Source organism: Callithrix jacchus, chromosome 3, assembly GCF_049354715.1.
Source record: "Callithrix jacchus isolate 240 chromosome 3, calJac240_pri, whole genome shotgun sequence".
Taxonomy (NCBI): Eukaryota; Metazoa; Chordata; class Mammalia; order Primates; family Cebidae; genus Callithrix; species Callithrix jacchus.
Window position 1 is genome coordinate 178,145,816 of NC_133504.1, and position 20,285 is coordinate 178,166,100.

Consider the following 20,285-nt stretch of genomic DNA (forward strand, 5'->3'; position numbering starts at 1 on the left):
GTAATAGCAGTCTTTTTTTGGTTTTTGAATAGCAGTTTTCTGTCTGTTTGTTTTTTGAGAGAGAGGGGGGCTCACTCTGACATCCAAGCTGGAGTGCTCGAGTGCTCTGGTGCAGTCTCGGCTCTGCAACCTCCACCTTCCAGGGTCAAGCAAATTTCCTGCCTTACCCTCCTGAGTAGCTGGACAGGTGCACACAAACATGCTCAGCTAATTTTTGTTTTTTTAGTGGAGATGGGGTTTCACCATGTTGACCAAACTGGTCTCAAACTTCTGACCTCAAGTTTTTGCCATTACTTTCAATGGCAAAAACCGCAATTACTTTTGCACCAACCTAATACATATCCCTATACACACAATGACCGTAAAGCTGTGCGTTTTCCTAGTTTTGTAGCAAATATTTGGTCAAGTGTCCACAAAAATTGAGTAAAGACACGGCCAGGAGAATCTCACCAGAGATGGGGGCAGCAGGGTAAGAAAGAAAGGGCTTGGCACTCAAGAGCCGTGGGTCTGGAGAGAGGTCCTGCCGCTGCCTGGCGTCACCAGGGGCTGCATGGGAGGTGTTCCATTCTCTCTACAGACATCTACAGCACCCTACAGGAAGGTGAGGAGCTCCACTGCCACTTGCTGGCCCTGGGGCATCAGAATTAGAATCATCAGCTTTCATGCCTAATGACCCACACTTGCTTTAGGTCAGACAAGCAGTAAAGAGATGGCAGAAGTGTCTGTGATGAGCTTTTGGTTTTGTTTTTCTCTTCTGGAAATGTTTCATGTCGGATCAAATTACTACACGTGTGTGTGTGTGTGTGTGTGTGTGTGTGTTTCTCTTTTTCTGATTATAAAAGTGGTGCATGCTCATTGGAGAAAATTTGAAAAAAGTCAAAAGTCAGAAATAAAATAAGAAACTGTCTGGAGAAAACTCCTTTGCTTTTTGGTTTATTTTCTTTTTTGCCATTTGTTTACAATATATGTATATCATCTGCACACACATTCATACTTTATTAAATTTGTATCATACTTTAGACATTTGCATTATATAATAAAGTTTTCAATTTTATCACTTACATATTTTCCTATGTGATTAAATCTTCCTTGAAAACATTTCTTTTTAGTTTACATACAATAAAATTTACTCTTTTTCATGAGCAGGTCCATGAGTGTTGACAAATACATGGATTCACGTAATCACCACCACAATCAAGACAGAGTAGTTCCATCATTCCCAAAATTTTCTTAGTGTCACTTTGCAGGTAGTGCCGCCCTCTAGTCCTAATCATCGCCACCCCCACAATCACTGGTCTGCTTCCACTCCTATAGTTTTGCCTTTTTGGGGATGTCATATAAACAGAATCATACAATTGGTAGCCTTTTGGTGTGGCACCTCTCACATCTGAGTTTCATCCATATTGCTGCATATACCAAGATAGTTACTTTTACTGCTGAGTAGTATTCCATGGTATAGATTTACCAGTTAGTTTATTCATTCACCATTTGAAGGGCATTTGAGTTGGCAAACATGGCTTTCACTTGTTGAACGATACTCCATATTACAAATATACTAAAACCCATGTAAATAGTTCTGATATGGTTTGGCTCTGTATCCCCACCCAAATTTCATATTGAGTTGTGATCCCCGGTGTTGGAGGTGGGGTCGGTGGGAGGTGACTGGATCATGTAGGTGGTTTCTGATGGTTTAGCACCATCTCCTAGTGCTGTCTTGTGACAAAGTTCTCATGGGATCTGGTTATTTGAAGGCACGTAGCACCTCCCTCTTCACCCCCATTCTCCTTCTCTGGCCATGTAAGACATGCCTGCTTCCCTTTTGCCCTCAATCATGATTGTAAGTTTCCTGAGGCCTCCCCAGCCACTCTTCCTGTACAGCCTGTGGAACTGTGAGTCAAACCTCTTATTTTTATTTTTTTGTAAATTACCCAGTCTTGGGTAGTTTTTTAATAGCAATCCAAGAATGAACTAATACAAATTCCCAACAGTTTCAATAAATATGTAAATATTATTGAATATTTTGGATTTTTCCCTCATTATAAATAACTATTAAGGCTGGGTGTGGTGACTCACACTTGTAATCCTAGCACTTTGAGAGGACGAGACAGGTGGATCAGCTGGAGTCAGGAGTTCGAGACCAGGCTGGCCAACATGGTGAAACCCCATCTCTACTAAAAATACAAAAATTGGCTGGGTGTGGTGGCAGGTACCTGAAAATCCAACTACCTGGGAGGCTGAGGCAGGAGAAGCACTTGAATCCTGGAGGTGGAGGTCAGTGAGCTGAGACCTTGCCACTTCACTCCAGCCTGGGCAAAGGAGCGAAACTCCATCTCTCAAAAAACAAAACAAAACAAAACAAAAAACCATTACCTGAACATCTTTATACCAAACAAATGAAATCTTTGCAGGCCAAATATATATGCATACATTTATATAGTGTACATATGTCTTGAGCAATCAATAAGCATGCAGTGTGCGCACTGCTGGAGATACAGGAAAAATAGATGATGTAACATACAGTTTTATTAGAATGCTCTAAAAATGTTTGCTAATATACAAGCAGTCTGATTCTTAGTGCTTTGTGTCACTGTAAAAATAAGAAAATAACTTGCTTTAATTCTAATGCAGCATTTTTTTAACCTGCTGTATAGAACTAATTTCTTGTTTCTGAAATCCTGAGCATATATGCCCTTGAAATACCATTTCAGGACATGGTTTTCCCAACAAAAATCCACTTTAGACAACAGAATCCTTTGATATACACAGAACAGGAATGATGACTGCAAGGGCAGGCTGCAGGGCTAGGGTTCGAGCAGCACAGTTTCCAGTTACAGTTGAGTCCCTGAAGCAAGAGCCAGCAGGAGCAGAACGATAAGACCCACACTTTGTTCTGCATAAAAAAGTGGGACTTTTCCTTGAGTAGTGGCTGCTGCCCTGCAAATTAAAAAGGAAATAGAGAAAGTTAGTATTGGTGTTAGTATTGGTGTATGGAACCGACACTCAAAAATATACGTGCAGTCTCAAAAATTAGTCTGTTTTTCAGTTAGCGCGGCGCGAGAGGCCGTGAGTAGCAAAGTCTCCCGCGACACCCGGTAGGAGGCACTGCGGGAAGTCCCGCGCTGGAATCAGTGCAAGCGCCGCAAGTTTCTGGAGTTGGTGGAGCTGCAGATCAGCGTGAAGAACTAGGACTTCCCAGAAGGACAATTGCTTCTCGGGCACAGTCAAGCTTAAGTCCACTCCCCGCCCCAAGTTCTCCGTGTGTGTCCTGGGGGACCAGCAGCACTGTGACGAGGCCGAGGCTGTGGATATGGAAAACGATGCGCAGAAAAAACTCAGCAAGAATAAGAAACTGGTCACGAAGCTGGCCAGGAAGTATGATGCATTTTTGCCCTCCGAGTCTCTGATCAAGCAGATCCTACAAATCCTCGGCCCAGGCCTAAATAAGACAGGAAATTTCTCCTCCCTGCTCACACACAATGAAAACATGGTGGCCAAAGTGGATGAGATGAAGTCCACCATCAAGTTCCAAATGAAGAAGGTGTTATGTCTGGCTGTGGCTGTTGGCTACGTGAAGATGACAGACAATGAACTTGTGTATAACATTCACCTGCCTGTCAACTTCTTGGTGACAATGCTCAAGAAAAATTGGCAGAAAAACTGGCAGAATTTCTGGGCCTTATATATTGACAGCACCATAGGCAAGCCCCACCCCCTATAATAAGGCACGTTTGAAAAAATTCTACAGCTACCCGGGCCGGGCACGGTGGCTCACGCCTGTAATCCCAGCACTTTGGGAGGCCGAGGCGGGTGGATCACAAGGTCAAGAGATCGAGACCATCCTGGTCAACATGGTGAAACCCCGTCTCTACTAAAAATACAAAAATAAGCTGGGCATGGTGGCACACGCCTGTAGTCCCAGCTACTCGGGAGACTGAGGCAGGAGAATTGCTTGAACCCAGGAGGCAGAGGTTGCGGTGAGCCGAGATCGCGTCATTGCACTCCAGCCTGGGTAACAAGAGCGAAGCTCCGTCTCAAAAAAATAAATAATAAATAATAAATAAATAAATAAAATAAATTCTGCTGCTACCGTTAAAAAAAAGTGCACACAGTAGAGAAATTTGCATAGTATAGAAAGTTATAAAGTGGGAAGTAAAAGTCTTAGTCTCCCCATTTGCACTTTCCATAGAAAACCATCTTTGATAGCCTGAGTTCTCTTTCCAGGAATATAGTGCACACGTGAATGCTAAACCTGCTCCGTAGAACTAATTTCCATTTCTGAAATCCTGAGCGCATATGTCATTGAAATACCATTCCAGGGCATTGTTTCCCCAGCAAAAAGCTTCTCTAGACAACAGGACCTGCTGCTGCTCTGCAAATTATCCTTAGATGTCCTTAGATATCCTTTTATCTAAGCACAAATGGAATCTGCAACGTGCGTTCTTCGCCTAACATCCTACCTTGAACATGCTTCCATGTTGGCACACAGGGAGTTAATTCATTCTTCCTTGTGGTTGAATTCTTATTGTATGGATTGAACACAGTGTTGGCTAAGTTCCCTACTGGTGGGTATTACATTATCAGAGTTTAAGTGGTGAAGAAAAACCTGTCCTGACATGAACACATCAACAGAGGGCCTGCCCGTATGGGCAGTACTCATAGTAAACAGTATCTGACCACTGGGTTTTTAAAAACAGGAATTACTGAATTCTGTTAAACCAATTAAAAGATGAATTTTTTAAAATTATGAAACCATCTAATGTTGGCTTGAAAATATATCCCACGGCTCTGGACTAAGGCCCTGTCCTTAAAAGTTCCTGACTGTTTGAATGCTGGTCCTCCCTTCGTTTTTGCTGAAATCTCTCCCATGGGATTGTATTAGGGCTCCACCTGCCGGACATTTTCTACAATTGCACTGTGATGCAGTTAATGTCCCGGACTTGACTCAAAATTTAAAATTACTTTTGCTTTCAAATAATTAACTAATTACAGAAGGTTACATTTTTCTTTACGTTTCCAAAAATAAATAACACATAATTAAATACACTAATAGTGACAGTCTCCCTTCTTATTTTCCCAGTTCCTATTCCTTTGCCTAGAAGGAACCACAGTTAGCAGCTTGGAGTTTACTTTCTCAAACTGTTTCTATCACTTACGTCCATTATCATGCACAAATGGAGACACGCTGTTTTCATTTCTTGCTGTGCATTGGTTTGTCACTTTGTAACTTAAAAAGCTTTTCTTGTCAATGTGAGTCTATACTTGAGGGGGGGTTTATTACACACTGTTTGAACTGCACTTACTTTGATTTTTAAAATTAAATCTTATTACATTTGTACACTCAAAAGCCTAATTTTTCCATGTCCTTTTATTCAATTTATAATCACGTTGTTCTATTTTAAAACCTAGTGAACTCTGACAATAACGCTTAAGGTCGTGTCACACTTAATTCCCATAAATTTTTAAACTCAAGTTATTTCAGATCAAATTATTATTATTACTATTATTATTATTATTTGAGACAGGGACTATTCTGTCACCTAGGCTAGAGTGCAGTGGCATGACTACGGCTCACTGAAGTATTGACCTCCTGGGTTTAGAGTCTTGCTGCCCCAAACTTTTGAGTAGCTGGAGCCATAAGTGCTAATTTTTTTTATTATTGTTTGTAGAGGCGGGGTTTTGCTATGTTGCCTAGGCTGGTCTTGACTGCCTGGGCTCAAGTGATGCTTCCACATTGGCCTCTCAAAGTGCTGGGATTACAGGCATGAGCCACTGGGCAAGGCCCCAGGTTAAATTATTTTAAACTTAAGTATTAAACTATTACATCTTCTATTTAAAATATTTTAAATGACTTTAAATTAGCAAAACTTTCTCAAATACTCGATTGTGGTAAATCCAGTAAATGTATAAAATTTATAATTTATAAATACAGAACTTAATTCTTTTACAAATTCCAATACTGGTTTGAAACTTAGTAAAATTCTCTTATAACTTCCTACTAAAAATCCCATGTCTAAAATCAGTTACCTGACTGAGCATGGTGGTTCACACCTATAATCCCAGGACGTTGGGAGGCCAAGGCAGGAGGATCCCTTGAGACCGGGAGTTCAAGACCAACCTGGGCAACATAGGGAGATCCTATCTTTATTATTTAAATTTTTTTTCTAATAAGAAAAGAAAATTTGGCCAGGTGTGGTGGCTCATGCCTGTAATCCCGACACTTTGTGAGGCCAAGGCAAGCAGATCGTATGAGGTCAGGAATTTGAGATTAACCTGGCCAACATGGTGAAACCTTGTCTCTACTAACAATACAAAAATCAGTCAGGCATGGTTTGCACCTGTAGTCCCAGCTACTCAGGAGGCTGAGGCAGGAGACTCACTTGAACCCAGGAGGTGGACGCTGCAGTGAGCCAAGATTAAGCCACTGCACTCTAGCCTGGGCAACAGAGTGAGACTCCATCCCCCACCCAAAAAAAGAAAGAAGGAAATAAAAAAAGAAAAGGAAAGAAAGGAAAGAAAAGAAGAGAGGAGAAAAGAAGAGAAAAGAAAATTTTCCAGGAGTGGTGGCATGCACCTCTTGTCTCAGCTGCTTGAGAGGCCGAGGCAGGAGGATCATTTGAACCCAGGAGTTTGAGGCTACAGTGAGCCATGATTACAGCACTGCACTCCATGCCTGGGTGACAGAGCAAGAACCTGTCTCCAGAAAAAAAAAAGGAATTCGTTATTTAATATTAACACATATACTGGGGTCACAGGTTAAATGCAATAGCTGTTCTTATATGCTACATTCTCTAAAATATTGTCAATGATTAAATACCAAAACATACAGATTGTCTCTAAATTTACCACAAAACTATTAATAAAATAAGTAAATTTACATCAATAGTTATTTTATTCCAAACCTTTGCAGTCTAAAAGCTCTTTACCCCACTATTCCTAAACAAGTAGAGATGGGTAGTTCTGTTTCTGTGGCCTGGGGCATTTAGGACAGAGACTTCCAGCCAAGTTAAGAGATATGATGTTTGCCCTTGGCCCTCCGTGCCACACTGAGTCCTCATTCCAATACTATATGTCTGCCTTCTCATATCATCACCAGTCCTGCAAATTAAAAGTCTACTGAATTTTTGGCCAATATTATAACCTATAAGCACCTAAGGTTGCTGTTTTCCATGGATTGTTCATGAGGTCTTCTGCTTGCTGTATGGTTATCCTACCACAGTCTTCAAGGGCTACATTCTACTCCTTCCAGTAAGTGTACGCTTTGATGTAATCATTTCCTTGTCAGTGGGTATTCAGGTCCAGTTCCCAATATTTAAGTATTATAAAGAATGCTCTGGGGAACATATTTGAGCATACAGGCTGTATGCACATTTCAAATCCCTTCTTTAGAATAGGGCACCAAAAGCACCCTAAAGTCTGACCTAGATCAAAGATTGTGATACTTTCCTAATTCTTGACACATATTGTCAAATTGTTTTCCCAAAGCATTCTATCAATTTTCAGTGATATCGAGCATTGCATAACAACTTAAAATATTTTTCTGCTATGTTTTAATGTATGTCAAAAAAGTTTAGGTGAAAATGACACCTTATTGAATTTGTATTCCATTATTATTAGAGTGATTGAATAATTTTGTATATATTTTCTATTTGTGGTTTCTCTCTTGTAAATTATCTACAAATATTCACTAATAGAATGTTTAAAAAAGAGATTAGTACAATTCCTGCCAGGGTGATGAAAGCTGGAGAAAAACTTGGCAAAGAGTGAAAGAGGGTTTTATCCTTGACATTCAAATGAATTAGGCAGAATTGTCAAAAATGTCTACCAACAAGCACTGAAAGAATGCCTGCACACAGGAAAGAAGAAGAGGTCAGTAACTGCGAAGCCCTTACTTATTTACTTACCTGCTATGGTGTGAGTCCTAGAGACATTTTAAGGCAGTGTGGTGTGACAGGAAGAACGAGAACTTTACACACAGACGAACCTCAGTTTTGCTTCTGCCTCTCAGTAACATTCAGTGATGGCTTATCTCTCTGAACCTCAGCCTCATTGATGACAGTCAAATTGTCCTTCCAGGAATGTGGTTGGAATCAAATGAGATGATGACTCCAGAGCACCAGCTAGAAGCCTGACACAGCAAAGTGCTCAGAAATACTGAGGAAAGGTGAGGAGAGCTGCCCTCATTTTCCTTATACTTCCCACAGCAGGGGAGCTAACCCAAGACACTGGTGCCAGGATGGCGCCATTTGCCCATTTCAGGAATGGTGGTATAGGATGCAATGGGTTTTATAACAAGGAATTTTCCATAGTCTGTTTCTGTATGGGTTTAGGCTGATGAATGGGACAGAGTAAAACCATACAGACCTAAGTCAATCTAACACCACAGACACTTCCCTATTCAAGCCTTAAGAGGTTCCAGCTTCCTTAGAAAGTCTATACCATTAAATCTTTGCCACAGCCTTACATTCTCTCCTTTTCCACATAAACAAGCCACAGCAGGATCCCTTTTCTTGTAATTGAAATGTAGAACTTATGCATATACAGCCACTGGGCACCTCTCTGAAGCTGTTGTAGAGTATCTGTCATTCCTTCTGGCTGCCCAGCACCTTTGAACATCATTCTTCTTAAATCTATTCCTTTCCTGGGTAGAAGGCAATCATTCATTCATTCATTCATCCATCCATTCATTCATTTATTCATCTATCATCCATTCATTCCTAAGTGTCTACCAGGTTGCAAGCTCTGCTTTAGGTTCTTAGAATACTATCAGAAAAATAGTCACATGAGGGTTTTGAAAAATTAGCTGGGCATAGTGGCGAGCACTATCTCTCTCTCTCTCTCTCTATTTTATTACTTTATTTTTTTAGATGGAGTTTCACTCTTGTTGCCCAGGCTGGAGTGCAGTGGCACAGTCTTGGCTCACTGCAACCTCTGCTTACTGGGTTCAAGCGATTCTCCTGCCTCAGCTTCCCAAGTAGCTAGGATTACAGGCATGCAGCATATGCCTGGCTAATTTTTTTATTTAGTAGAAATGAATTTTCACCATGTTAGGCTGGTCCCTGACCTCCTGAAGCTCATGTTCTAGCAGGTGGGAGACAGGTGCTGAAGAATGAACTTCCCAGCATGGGCAACATAATAAAATCTCATCTCTACAAAAAACAAAAACAAATGAAAACTTTAAAAGTTAGCTGGTCATAGTGGCGAGTGTCTGTATCCCCAGCTATTTAGGAGGCTGAGGTAGGAGGATCACATTAGCCCAGGGGTCAGGGCTGCAGTGAGCCGTGATTGTGCCACTGCACTACAGCCTGGGTGACAGAGAGAGAGAGCTTGTCTCAAAGAAAAAAAAAAGAACTTCACAAGTAGGTCAGTCAGAAGATAAACAGTATAAAAAAGAAAAAATAGAGTCACATGAGGGTTTTGAAAAGCCACAGTTGTGAGATGGAGGCTGTAATTTTAAATATTCAGATCAGGAGTCTGGGTAGCTTCATGGAGGCATTGTAGATAAGAAAACTGATCATTTTAGATCATCTGACTCTAACTCAGTAAGAGCAGAGTGCTTACTGCTGCTAAAAAGGTGTTTCCACAGCCTGATGAGCAGAGAGGCATATGATATCTTTAGGGAAGTGGATCAAATAAAAATAAATGCCTTGAAATAAAAGTTCCCGGTCAGAAGCAGTGGGTGACACGTCTGGAAAGAATATGATGAACCTGGAAGATGGAACTAGAAGTCTGAACATGGTAGTAGGGAACCTTGAAGGTTTTTAAGCAGCAGCAATGTGAGGGTGGACTTCATTTTCAGATGAGGAGAGGAAAGACCCAGGTTCACAGGCTATGCTTTATCTCCTATGAGAGGACTCAGAAACGACGTATGCCAAGTTCACAGGGAATGACTAGCATTTGAGCATGGGGAGAAGACTTAAATCTATCACCGAACCTGGGATGTTGACTCCTAGAATACATGCTGGAGATGATGGGTCTATTATCCTTATTTCCAGCCCAAAGAGCCTGACATCTGCCAGAGTGAATTTTGACAGTTCTCAGACTCCTTCAGATCCTGGTTCTGCCTGCACTAGCTGGGTGGTCTTGGGTGAGTTCTTCATTAACTTCTTGGAGCCCGAGATTCTGAAGGGAGAATCTGAACCCACCCACACTGGATCAAACAAAAGTTTGGCTTCTTTCTAAATGACGGTGGCTGAGAGAAAATAGATGTTTATTTATCTCTCAATAATGATCCAGGGTGGATAGAGTAGCGCCATGGTGCAGAGGCACCCAGCCTCCTTCTACTGTGTTGCTCAGCCTCCCCCAGTTGAAGACGGCTCACCTCTGCATCTTCTGGGACCATACACCAGCCAGCGTAAAAGGAGAAAGGAAACGCATGACCCTTCCTTTCAAGTGCTTAACCTGGAAATTGCACATGTCACTTGGCCACAGTGGTAGGGAGGCTAAGAGATCCACTCATTATTCTTGACAGCCATGAACCCATCTAAAATTCAAGGGCTCTATTACTAAATGAAGAAGAGAAGAGCTATGTGGGGATGACAAGCCAGCTCACCAGTGTATGCACTCTATCTCTTTCCATCTCTCTCTCTCACTCTCTTTATTTTATTACTTTATTATTATGATTTTTAGATGGAGTTTTGCTCTTGTTGCCCAGGCTGGAGTGCAGTGGCACAATCTTGGCACACTGCAACCTCTGCTACTGGGTTCAGGCAATTCTCCTGCCTCAGCCTCCCAAGTAGCTAGGATTACAGGCATGCACCACCACGTCTGGCTAATTTTTTGTATTTAGTAGGAATGGGGTTTCCCCATGTTAGCCAGGCTGGTTGGTCTCAAACTCCTGACCTCAGGTGATCCACCCATCTCAGCCTCCCAAAGTGTTGAGATTACAGGCATGAGCCACTGTACCTAGCCTGACTCTCTTTAATATACTAGTTATTCAGATAAACATAATCTTTTATGTAGTGTACACAGCAAATGCCTGGCATAAAGTTGCTCTGCACTCTGATTAGTTCTCTTCCCTTATAGATGGAAGAATGGATCCTACAGGCATTGATGGTGCACCCACTATGTGCAACTGTAATGAGAAATACTAAGAGAAACACAAAGCGGAAGGCAGAGTGAGGCAGGCAGATGGTGCAGAATGAACGAGAGCAGGGTTGGGAAGAGTAAAGCACTGTAGTCACATTGTGTACGAAGTCCTTGGGAGCAAAGAGAAGGGAGTTCATCAGTCAACTTGGAGAATGAGAAAAGCCTCATTGAGGAAAGCACACTTGAGTTGGATTGTCATGATAAGTACAATGTTAGCAAACAGAAAAGGAAAGGAAAAGAATTCGGGTGAAGGGATCAGAAATCTCCCTGCCAGCACAAACCAAAATGACAATAATGTGCTATGTTTTACCCCTAAGAGTGACTAAAATGATATGGCCATAGGTACAGGCACAAGTACAGATATGGATACAAAAAATACACAGTGGTGGAGGAGTGGAGAAGGGGCACTCCCCACATATTCTGGTGGTGGAAGTGTATGCTGGCACAGCTTTTTTGAAACCTATCAAAATTTTGCAGAGCATACCAAAATTTAAAAGGCGCACATTCTTTGATCCAGCAACTCAATTTCTGGGAATCTATCCTACACAAATACTTGCACAACAGCTTAAAGTATATAATCAAGGATTGTATTTCAACATTGTTTATAAGAACAAACAACTACTATAACAATGTACAACCAAGCCAGCCCGTGACACAGAAAGGATTAAATAAAAGGCGGAGTGGTCATCCTACAGACCGCTCTTACAGCCACTAACAGACTGGGACAGAAAGCATGAACAAACTTCAAAGGATGGCCCCGTAACACCAGCGAGTGAAGAAAGCTCACAGCAGGACATTATGTGTGGCACGACTGCTTTTTGTACAAAAACTAAACTGATACATATAAATAAAAATAAGGCTAAACCAGAACCAAATGAACACGCTTACATCTCTATCTGATAACATGTTCACGTTTGTGCACTGGAAACTTCTGAAAGGAGATGGACCAGAATAAAAGAAAGTACTCTCAGGAAATGAGAGCTGAGGCTAACGAAAATCCTTAGTCATTGATGCTAGGGCTAAATATTGGAAACTAACTGTCCACTTATAGGCAATGAGGTTAAAAAATCATGATATTTTTACACGATTGACTTCTACAGAGCTGTTCAAAAGAACAAAGCTTTATCAATAAATAGGGAAAGAAAAATAAACAAACAAATAAGGAAACAGCTCCAAGACATGCTGTTGAGTTTAAAAAACCAGGTCTACAGCCGGGCACGGTGGCTCATGCCTGTCATTCCAGTTCTTTGGGTGGCTGAAGTGGGCAGATCACTTGAGGTCAGGAGTTTGAGACCCAGCGAGGCCAACATGGCAAAACCCTGTCTCTACTGAAAATACAAAAATTAGCCAAGAACGGTGGCATACTCTTGTAGTCCCAACTACTCTGGAGGCTGAGGCAGGAGAATCACATGAGCCTGGAAGGTGGAGGTTGCAGTGAGCTGAGACAGTGCCACTGTACTCCAGCCTCAAATAAATAAATGCAAGGTCCAGCATCCGACATATACTATCATTTATGTGACTAGTATAAGAGAAACATGTCTCTTTTGTCTGTGTGTGTGTGTGTGTGTGAGAGAGAGAGAGAAAGAGTGTGTGTGTGTGTGTGTGTGTGCGTGTTATTACAGGCACACTGTATTCCAACGGATATGCAAGAAAGTGGAAACAATAATCGCCTTTGGGTAGGGAACCTGAGTGACTTAGGAATAGCAGGAGAATGATTGCTCACTTCCCTTACCCTTTTATAATAGCGAATTTTGTCCCATACATATACACCTTTTTAAAAAATGTAGTGAAAATTTAACTTAGAATTAAGAAATACGTTTAAAAGGGCCTCCAGCTGTCCCACTCCTAGCTGCTCTGCTGAAGCAAATGCTGCCAGGGGAGAGCATAGAGTAGGGCCACTTTTGCTCTGCAGCGCTTGGTAAGTTTGGCTCAGCTCGGCAGATGTCAGTCAAATCTCAGTAACCCACTGGCTCAGAGTGACTGAGAGGAGTGCAGTGCAGAATTACAGGCTTACTTTGAAGCCTGGCATTTTAGGGCGTAGGTATAAAATCATACTGCAATTCACCAGTGTTTCATAATACATACTAAGGGCTGGTTATCTTGGGAAAGAACGATTTGGGGTAGGACATTTACTTACGAATTTAAGGCACAGTCAGGATGAGTGCTGTGGTCCACACACTGTAAGAGCTTCACTGGTCTACAGAAAGAAAATAATATTTAAGGGATTATTTAAATAACCTTCACCCATCAAACATTTATGGTTTGCCTGAAAAGTCCTGGAGATACAGTAGTCTCTGATCTCAAAGAATACACAAACTATTTCCTCTAAAAATAATAGTGGCCCAGCATGGTGGTGTATGCCTGTAATCCCAGCACTTTGGAAGGCTGAGGCAGGAGGACTGCTTGAGACCAGGAGTTTGAGACCAACCTGAGCAAAATAGCGAGACCCTGTCTCTACAAAAAAAAAAAAATCTTAAAATTATCCGGGTACAGAGGCTCATGCCTATAGTCTCAGCTACTTAGGATGCTGAGGCGGGAAGCCCAGGAGTTAAAGGCTGCAGTGAGCTACAATCACATCACTGCACTTCAGCCTGGATAGTACAGTAAGACCCTGTGTCTAGAAAAAATAAAACATAAAAATATTAGCCAGCATTTATCGAGCACTTACTATGTAGGAAGACATTTGATATATATCTTTTGTAAGGATCATGTCATTTAATCCTCCTAACAACCAAATGGAATAGGTGCTTTATCTTCTCCAATTTACAGTTGAGAAAGCTGACCACAATAAACTGCCCAGGTTCTCGTAGTAGCAGGTTGAAGGGCTGAACTTGAACCTGCAGGCTGACTCCAGGGCCCAAGCTTCTCACCACTTCTGCGTGCACGTATGACATCCACAACCTGGTAAGTGCTTTGGGCAGAAGGTTGGACTGGAACCACATGGGTCACGGCCAGTGCTCAGGCATCAGAGAGGAAAGCTAACTTGCTGTGCACAGTAGAAGGAGAAGATGTGAAGTTCCAAGGCTGTTGGAGGTGGGGAAGGGAAGCTGCAAGGAAGACAGGAGGCAGGGCTTGGTGACACGTGGGGAGCTAGGCAGGAGGCAAGCCTAGACAGGATCTCTGTGGCATGATCACTGCAGGGGACCATGGAAGAACAGGATTGTGATATTGTTCTCTCTACGGCAGGCCATGTCATCTGTCCTTGACTCATCTGCCTTTCAGTAATGTCTACTTGATGCACATATTTTCAATAACAGTAGTTATCTGTTGTTGTTTATGCCCAGAAAAGGGCATGAAATTTCACTGAGTCTGATTCAACACAGTGTTGGGAGAAACCAACCAGGAGGTAAGGGAAGCTATGAAAAGTTAAGTCCCCTCCAAAATGGGCAAGAACCTCTGACTGATGTGGAGCAGAAGACAACGCCATCTGAATTTGAGGGGCAGGAGGTTCTCACGCCTGGGTTGGAGTTGGATTTGTTAGGTTAACTTTTGTTACTTTCCCATGTTATACCTTTCATTGTATCCTCTCTGCTCCTGGCAGTAACACAGAAACAGCCTATGGGCAGTAAAGAAATGGGAGCTTCCTCTTTCTTTACTGAGTCAGGCTTGAAAGAGAAGAACCCTGAGGCCGACTGAGGTGGGGACACCAACGGAGAGGAAGAAAGTAAGACCAGACCCAGGGCAGCTGTGAGGGGGACGGAGACTTGGGCTCTGGCCCAGGCTATTACAACTCAACCCAATGACATGAAAACAAAGCAAAGCGTTGTAAATGCAAAAATTTAGCTAAGATCTTCTCCATCATTGAGCTTGTTTTGTGTGTTTGTTTTGGTTTGGTTTTTGTTTTTTTTTTTTTATGGGGTTGAGGGTGAGTTGCTTTATTTTGAGACCAGGTCTTCCTCTGTCACCAAGGCTAGAATACAGTGGCACCATCATAGTTCACTGCACACTCTAATTCCTGGGCTCAAACAATCCTCCAACCTCAGCCTCCCAAGTAGCTGAAACTACAGGTGCATGCCGCTGCGCTTGGCTACTGAGCTGTATTGGAGTAAGGATTGAATACTTTTTAAAATTGACTACTGGTGCTTTGATTAAAGAAGGAAGAGCTTGGTGGGAGGAGGGAAAGAGCATGCTTTACAACCACGCAAAACTGGGTTCAAGACTCAGCTCTGTCACTGAGTTTAAAGCTTAAAGACAGATAAAACTAATAAATGACATTACAAATCTGGACAGTGGTTACTATGAGGGTGGTGACCAACAGAGAGGCCAGTGGGAGCCCCTTGGGATGCTGGTTACGTTCTGTTTATTGGTCTGAGGGCTGGTTGCAGGTATGCACTAAATGAGGAAACTTCACCCACCTGTGTACTCATGTTTTGGATATTTTTCTGTACATAGATTATATTTCCAGAAAGGGACATTTGCCTTGTTTTGTTTTTAAGAAGGGGTGATAAACAACACCCAACTTTTTTTTTTTTTTTTTTTTTTTGAGACGGAGTTTTGCTCTTATTACCCAGGTTGGAATGCAATGGCGCAATCTTGGCTCACCGCAACCTCCACCTCCTGGGTTCAGGCAATTCTCCTGCCTCAGTCTCCCAAGTAGCTGGGATTATAGACACGTGCAACCATGCCCAGCTAATTTTTTGTATTTTTAGTGGAGACGGGGTTTCACCATGTTGACCAGGATGGTCTCGATACCTTAACCTCGTGATCCACCCGCCTCGGTCTCCCAAAGTGCTGGGATTACAGGCTTGAGCCACTGCACCCGGCCCAACACCTAACTTTTGAGGGCATTGGCAGTAACATATAAGTAAAAGGTACAGATAACAGACCAGCCTTGAGGGGCTCCTTGTCTTGAGGAGGCATGGAGTGGGAGGGAGTGGTTCACACTTGTAGGGGGCTTTGCTCAGCTGGGAGAACGATCCCATGGGGCTTCTGGGAAGACAGAGAGTGGCAGAGAAGCAGGATGATCATGGGTGTTGGGCAATAAGAGAAGACCACTGACATCATTTCCACTCTGTGACACTCAAATGTTCAAGAAAGCCACTCAGTTTTTGCAGTATTGGATTCCAGCCCCTTGCAGAATCAGCAGGTCCACAGTATTAGAGGCTTAAGCAGAGAGAGCCAGAGGCAGGGATTTGAGTCCAGAGATGGCTTGCAACTACCTTATGGCTTAAGCGAAGTTTTTTTTGTTTTTTTTGTTTTTTAATTTCCAAGCAGGAAGGCTCACACATGATATCTGATTATAAGTATATAAAGCGTCTGGCCCATAAGTGCTCACCAGATGGTAGATGTTATCATTTTCCTATTGGTCTGTGGTCAAGATATATCTGTAAATGTCTCAAACAAACTCCCACCTTAGCACCTGTGATGCACAAGGACCCCGTAGAGATCCAAAGACATAGGAACCTCAGTCCTTGTCCTCCAGTGTCTCACTGCACAGTCAGCACAGTGAGAGAAGTGGGCATGAGCAAATGAGAAAGTGCCACTTTGTGTGTTCTTTAAGCTCCATGAAGATGGACTCTGGACAGCAGTGGGTGGGGCCCTGGCCAAATCCAGGCTAGAAGGTGTTCCTTGCTTCCACAACAAGAGGCCACCCAGAGGACACCACCCTGTGGACTTCAGAGCAGGGAGCCAGCAAGAGCCTTTAGGCAGCCCTCCTCCAAAATCACACACCACCTCTACAAGCGCACATTGATTATGCAGGCTGCCTACCGGTAATCATTAATACAGCTGTACTGGAACCCCATGTCCTTCAGCCTCTTTTCCAGGACTTTCATGCTGCCTTCCCCACAGGATTCCCTAAAACATAAAAATATATGATTAAAAAGTAAGAAAAGAGGAGGAGAGGAAGTTATCTCTCAGTTAAATGTAATTTCTTTTGACTATGTGCTCCTGGATATTCTACTCTGAGAAAGAAAATGGAATGTCTCTGATTTAAAAAGGGTTGCTTCCAATAAACCTTTGGGACCCAGGAGACAATGCTCTGAGGACCTCAGCACCAGGCCTGAAGCTGGGCAGCCAGGAGCACTGGGAGAGCCAGGGCCAGTGCATGTGCATGATGTCAGCCACCTGAGCAGTCTGTCCCCAGACAGTGACACATATCTGCGATGTACCCCAGGGGCTCAGCACAATGCTACCTGCCAATTTTTGTACCTTACACTACAGTGTATTCATTCAAAGTTTTAAGTAACCACCAAAACATACAAATTTTAAAATATTAGAAAATGCAAATAAACAAAAAGTTTTAGAAATTACCTGAAATCTCATACCCCTAGATATAACTGATGTTAACATTTTGGTGTATATAGATCTAAACTTTTAAAATATATTTATTTCTGCACGTTTTTTAAAACATAGCAATGGGACTCTGCTATCCAATTTGTTTTGTACTCTGCTTTAGCTCTTGCGTATACACACACACACACACACACACACACACACACACACACACATTCTCTGCCATTGTTTTTAGCTCCCGCATGGTCTCCCTTACATAAACAGACTATAACTCATAGAACCCGTCCTCTCTGGTTGAAGACCTAGGTTGATTCTTTTATTTCAATGCCATTTACGCTACAACAAACTTTGTTGGTGTGGAGTCCTAATTAGGACAAAAGGGAGTCAGGCTGGCAGGAGCAGGGAAAGGCAAAAAGAGAAAGCAGATAAGCTATAAGTCTGTTTTCTTCATGGTTCAGGATACACAGCTTTCTACACAAATAACTCAGAACTTCCCATGCCCAGCTATCACCAGACCCTCAGCTGATAGAAAAAGGCAAGTTAGCTCACTTGGTGTTATCAGAACTGCACGAAGTGCTCTTCAGCACACAGCACAAGCACCATCCGATGAAATCCCCAGCAAGCCTTTGTCTCCCTGCAGTCAGCTCATCTCTTGCTGACGTGCCTGTTGTACCCTTGCAACGTATTTTCATACTTTCACTAATTAATCTGTCTGTCTTTACCTTCAGCTGTCTTGGTAAATTCTTACCTCCCGTACCACCAGCCCAGATAGTCACTGATCAGAACTTCATTTTCATTCACATTCTTAATGATTTGTTCACTTGGCATAAATTCCTGAAAGCAGGTTTTCTGGCATCAATGATTTGATTACATTTTAAGGCCCTTATATAAACAGCTTGATAAAGTACGAGAGTGGCAATTTCCCACACTTGTACCAACAGTGATACTTGTCTGCTTTCATTAACAGTCACAATTAAGCAGGGAGAATTTACGATCACAAAACAGAGGTAGACACAACACCACCAGCTGTGGTTATTAGGCATGGTATATTATAGGCAGGGCCCTGAGTTTACATGAAGTGGGATGGTAAACAGCCTCCCCACTGCAAAATTAATAGAGGGGGAGTGTACAGGGAGGGAATAAGCAATTAGAAATTTTTACAGAAGTGGAATTCCAGGCATTACAGCAATGAAGAGAACAAAGTATTGAATAACATCATTTTTTAGAACTTTGACAATACCTGGGACAACGCCTTACTCTGAGCCAGGTTCACTACTTACAATTTTTTTTTAGTAAGCAATGACATTTAGGCTGCAGGACACCTGAACACAGAGATAAGTGAATGGGTTATTAAAATAACTATAAAGGCCAGGTGCAGTGGCTCACGCCTATAATCCCAGTACTTCAGGAGGCCGAGGCAGGTGGATCACCTGAGGTCAGGAGTTTGAGACCACCCTGGCCAACATGGTGAAACCGCCTCTACTAAACACACAAAAAATTAGCTGGGCGTGGTGGCAGACATCTGTAATCCCGCTACTTGGAGGTTGAGGCAGGAGAATCACTTGAACCCAGGAGGCAGAGGTTGCAGTGAGCTGACATCTGGCCACTGTACTCCAGCCTCAGAAACAAGAGTGAAACACCATCGCAAAATAAATAAATAAATATAAACTGTTTTTGTTTTCTTTTTTTTTTTTAAATAAAGGCAGCCCAAACCATGCTAAACACAATCAGGTGTCAGCCATGCTGATTTTAGCTCTCTGCTTATGGGTTTTATTTTTTAAACAAGTTTTATTTTGTATATTTGAGGTTTACAGCACAATGTCATTAGATGCATATAGACAGTGAATTGGCGACTGTAGTAAAGCAGGTTAGCCATCTATCGTCTCACAGTTACCTTTTTGTGTGATAAGAGCAGCTAAAATCTACTTATTTAACAATGATAATCCCTAAAACATTACAATTTTATTAACTATGCTGCTAATATGTTTTCCCTAAAATCTGAGCCAAAAGTCCCACTTTCTGAGACTATGACCTGCGTCTTCACCCTGTAGCTTAAATATACAACCAGGGGCTCTGACTCCTTTTGTAACTTCTCCTGGAGCAGAAAGGATGGGCTGAGATGACATTGAATTGCAATCCCCTTATCTTGGTAAAGGTAGGTTCAAAGCACAAAGCTTTCTCTGATAGATAACATAAAACAACAAGCAAGTGTAAATTCTAGACAGAGCAACTTCTCACAAAAATAAGACCAATGATACACATTTTTCATGCAAAAGTAAGTATAATTTGTCTTCTGAGAAGGGGAATGCAGATCTTGGTATTACTTATATAATTAAGTAGTTTTCAAATTTATCACAATCTATTGCCCAAGAGACGGGGGAAAAAATCACCCGTTAATATGGTGAGTATGAGAGGGTCGTGTGGGCTGACTAGGACACAGGGAATTCACTGAGTTTCTCCTAAACACTTTCAATGGGACCGCCACTCCTTGTGGTTAGTAAAACTTTCCTCCATTGTAGCACAGAGGGACTGTTCTGAAGGATAAGGTCCTAGCTTGCTTCCCAAGCTCCATTATGGCTTTTTAGCTTTAATTAGGCTGTGGCCTCATTGGCTTGTCTTTAAACCAAATCAGTTTAATTTTTTTTATCTTGAGTTTGTGCCAGCAGTGCCCTTTACTGCTGAGAAGGATGAGTTTAGCCTGCATTTACATATAAACTCGTTGTTTTCCAGAAAATGTGGATCATAAGTTTTCTTAATCAGTTATTCAAGACTCAGTTGAAGAGCTGGTTGTTAACTGAGAATAACATCTTAATGATAGAGTCCCTAGGTTAATTCTGAGAACCCCTAGTGAGGGCTTTTGAATTTCAAATGACCAGAAGAAGAAACTGACTTAGAGCCTCAGAAATGCATAAGGAACTTGCTCATCCAAAGCTGGCTGGGTCACTCAGAAGGGAACACTGTCTTCA

General features: G+C 42.2%; 1 protein-coding gene across 4 annotated transcripts in view; it reads right to left on the reverse strand.

Annotated features, from left to right (window-relative positions):
• Positions 1–907: 907 nt before the first annotated feature.
• Positions 908–20,285, reverse strand: part of BST1 (bone marrow stromal cell antigen 1) — a 32,321-nt gene continuing 12,943 nt past the window's right edge. The window contains exons 7-10 of one of the 4 annotated variants that reach the window (XM_054253469.2): positions 16,795–16,881; positions 15,912–16,014; positions 13,223–13,282; positions 908–2,934 (exon numbers count right to left, since the gene is read on the reverse strand). In XM_054253469.2, the coding sequence (XP_054109444.2) occupies positions 13,238–13,282; positions 15,912–16,014; positions 16,795–16,881 (235 nt within the window). In that variant the 3' untranslated portion in view covers positions 908–2,934; positions 13,223–13,237. Of the gene's footprint in view, positions 3,300–13,222; positions 13,283–15,911; positions 16,015–16,794; positions 16,882–20,285 lie in introns of all 4 variants that reach the window. The other 3 variants (XM_054253470.2, XM_002745987.8, XM_017970662.5) reach the window with 3 other exon arrangements.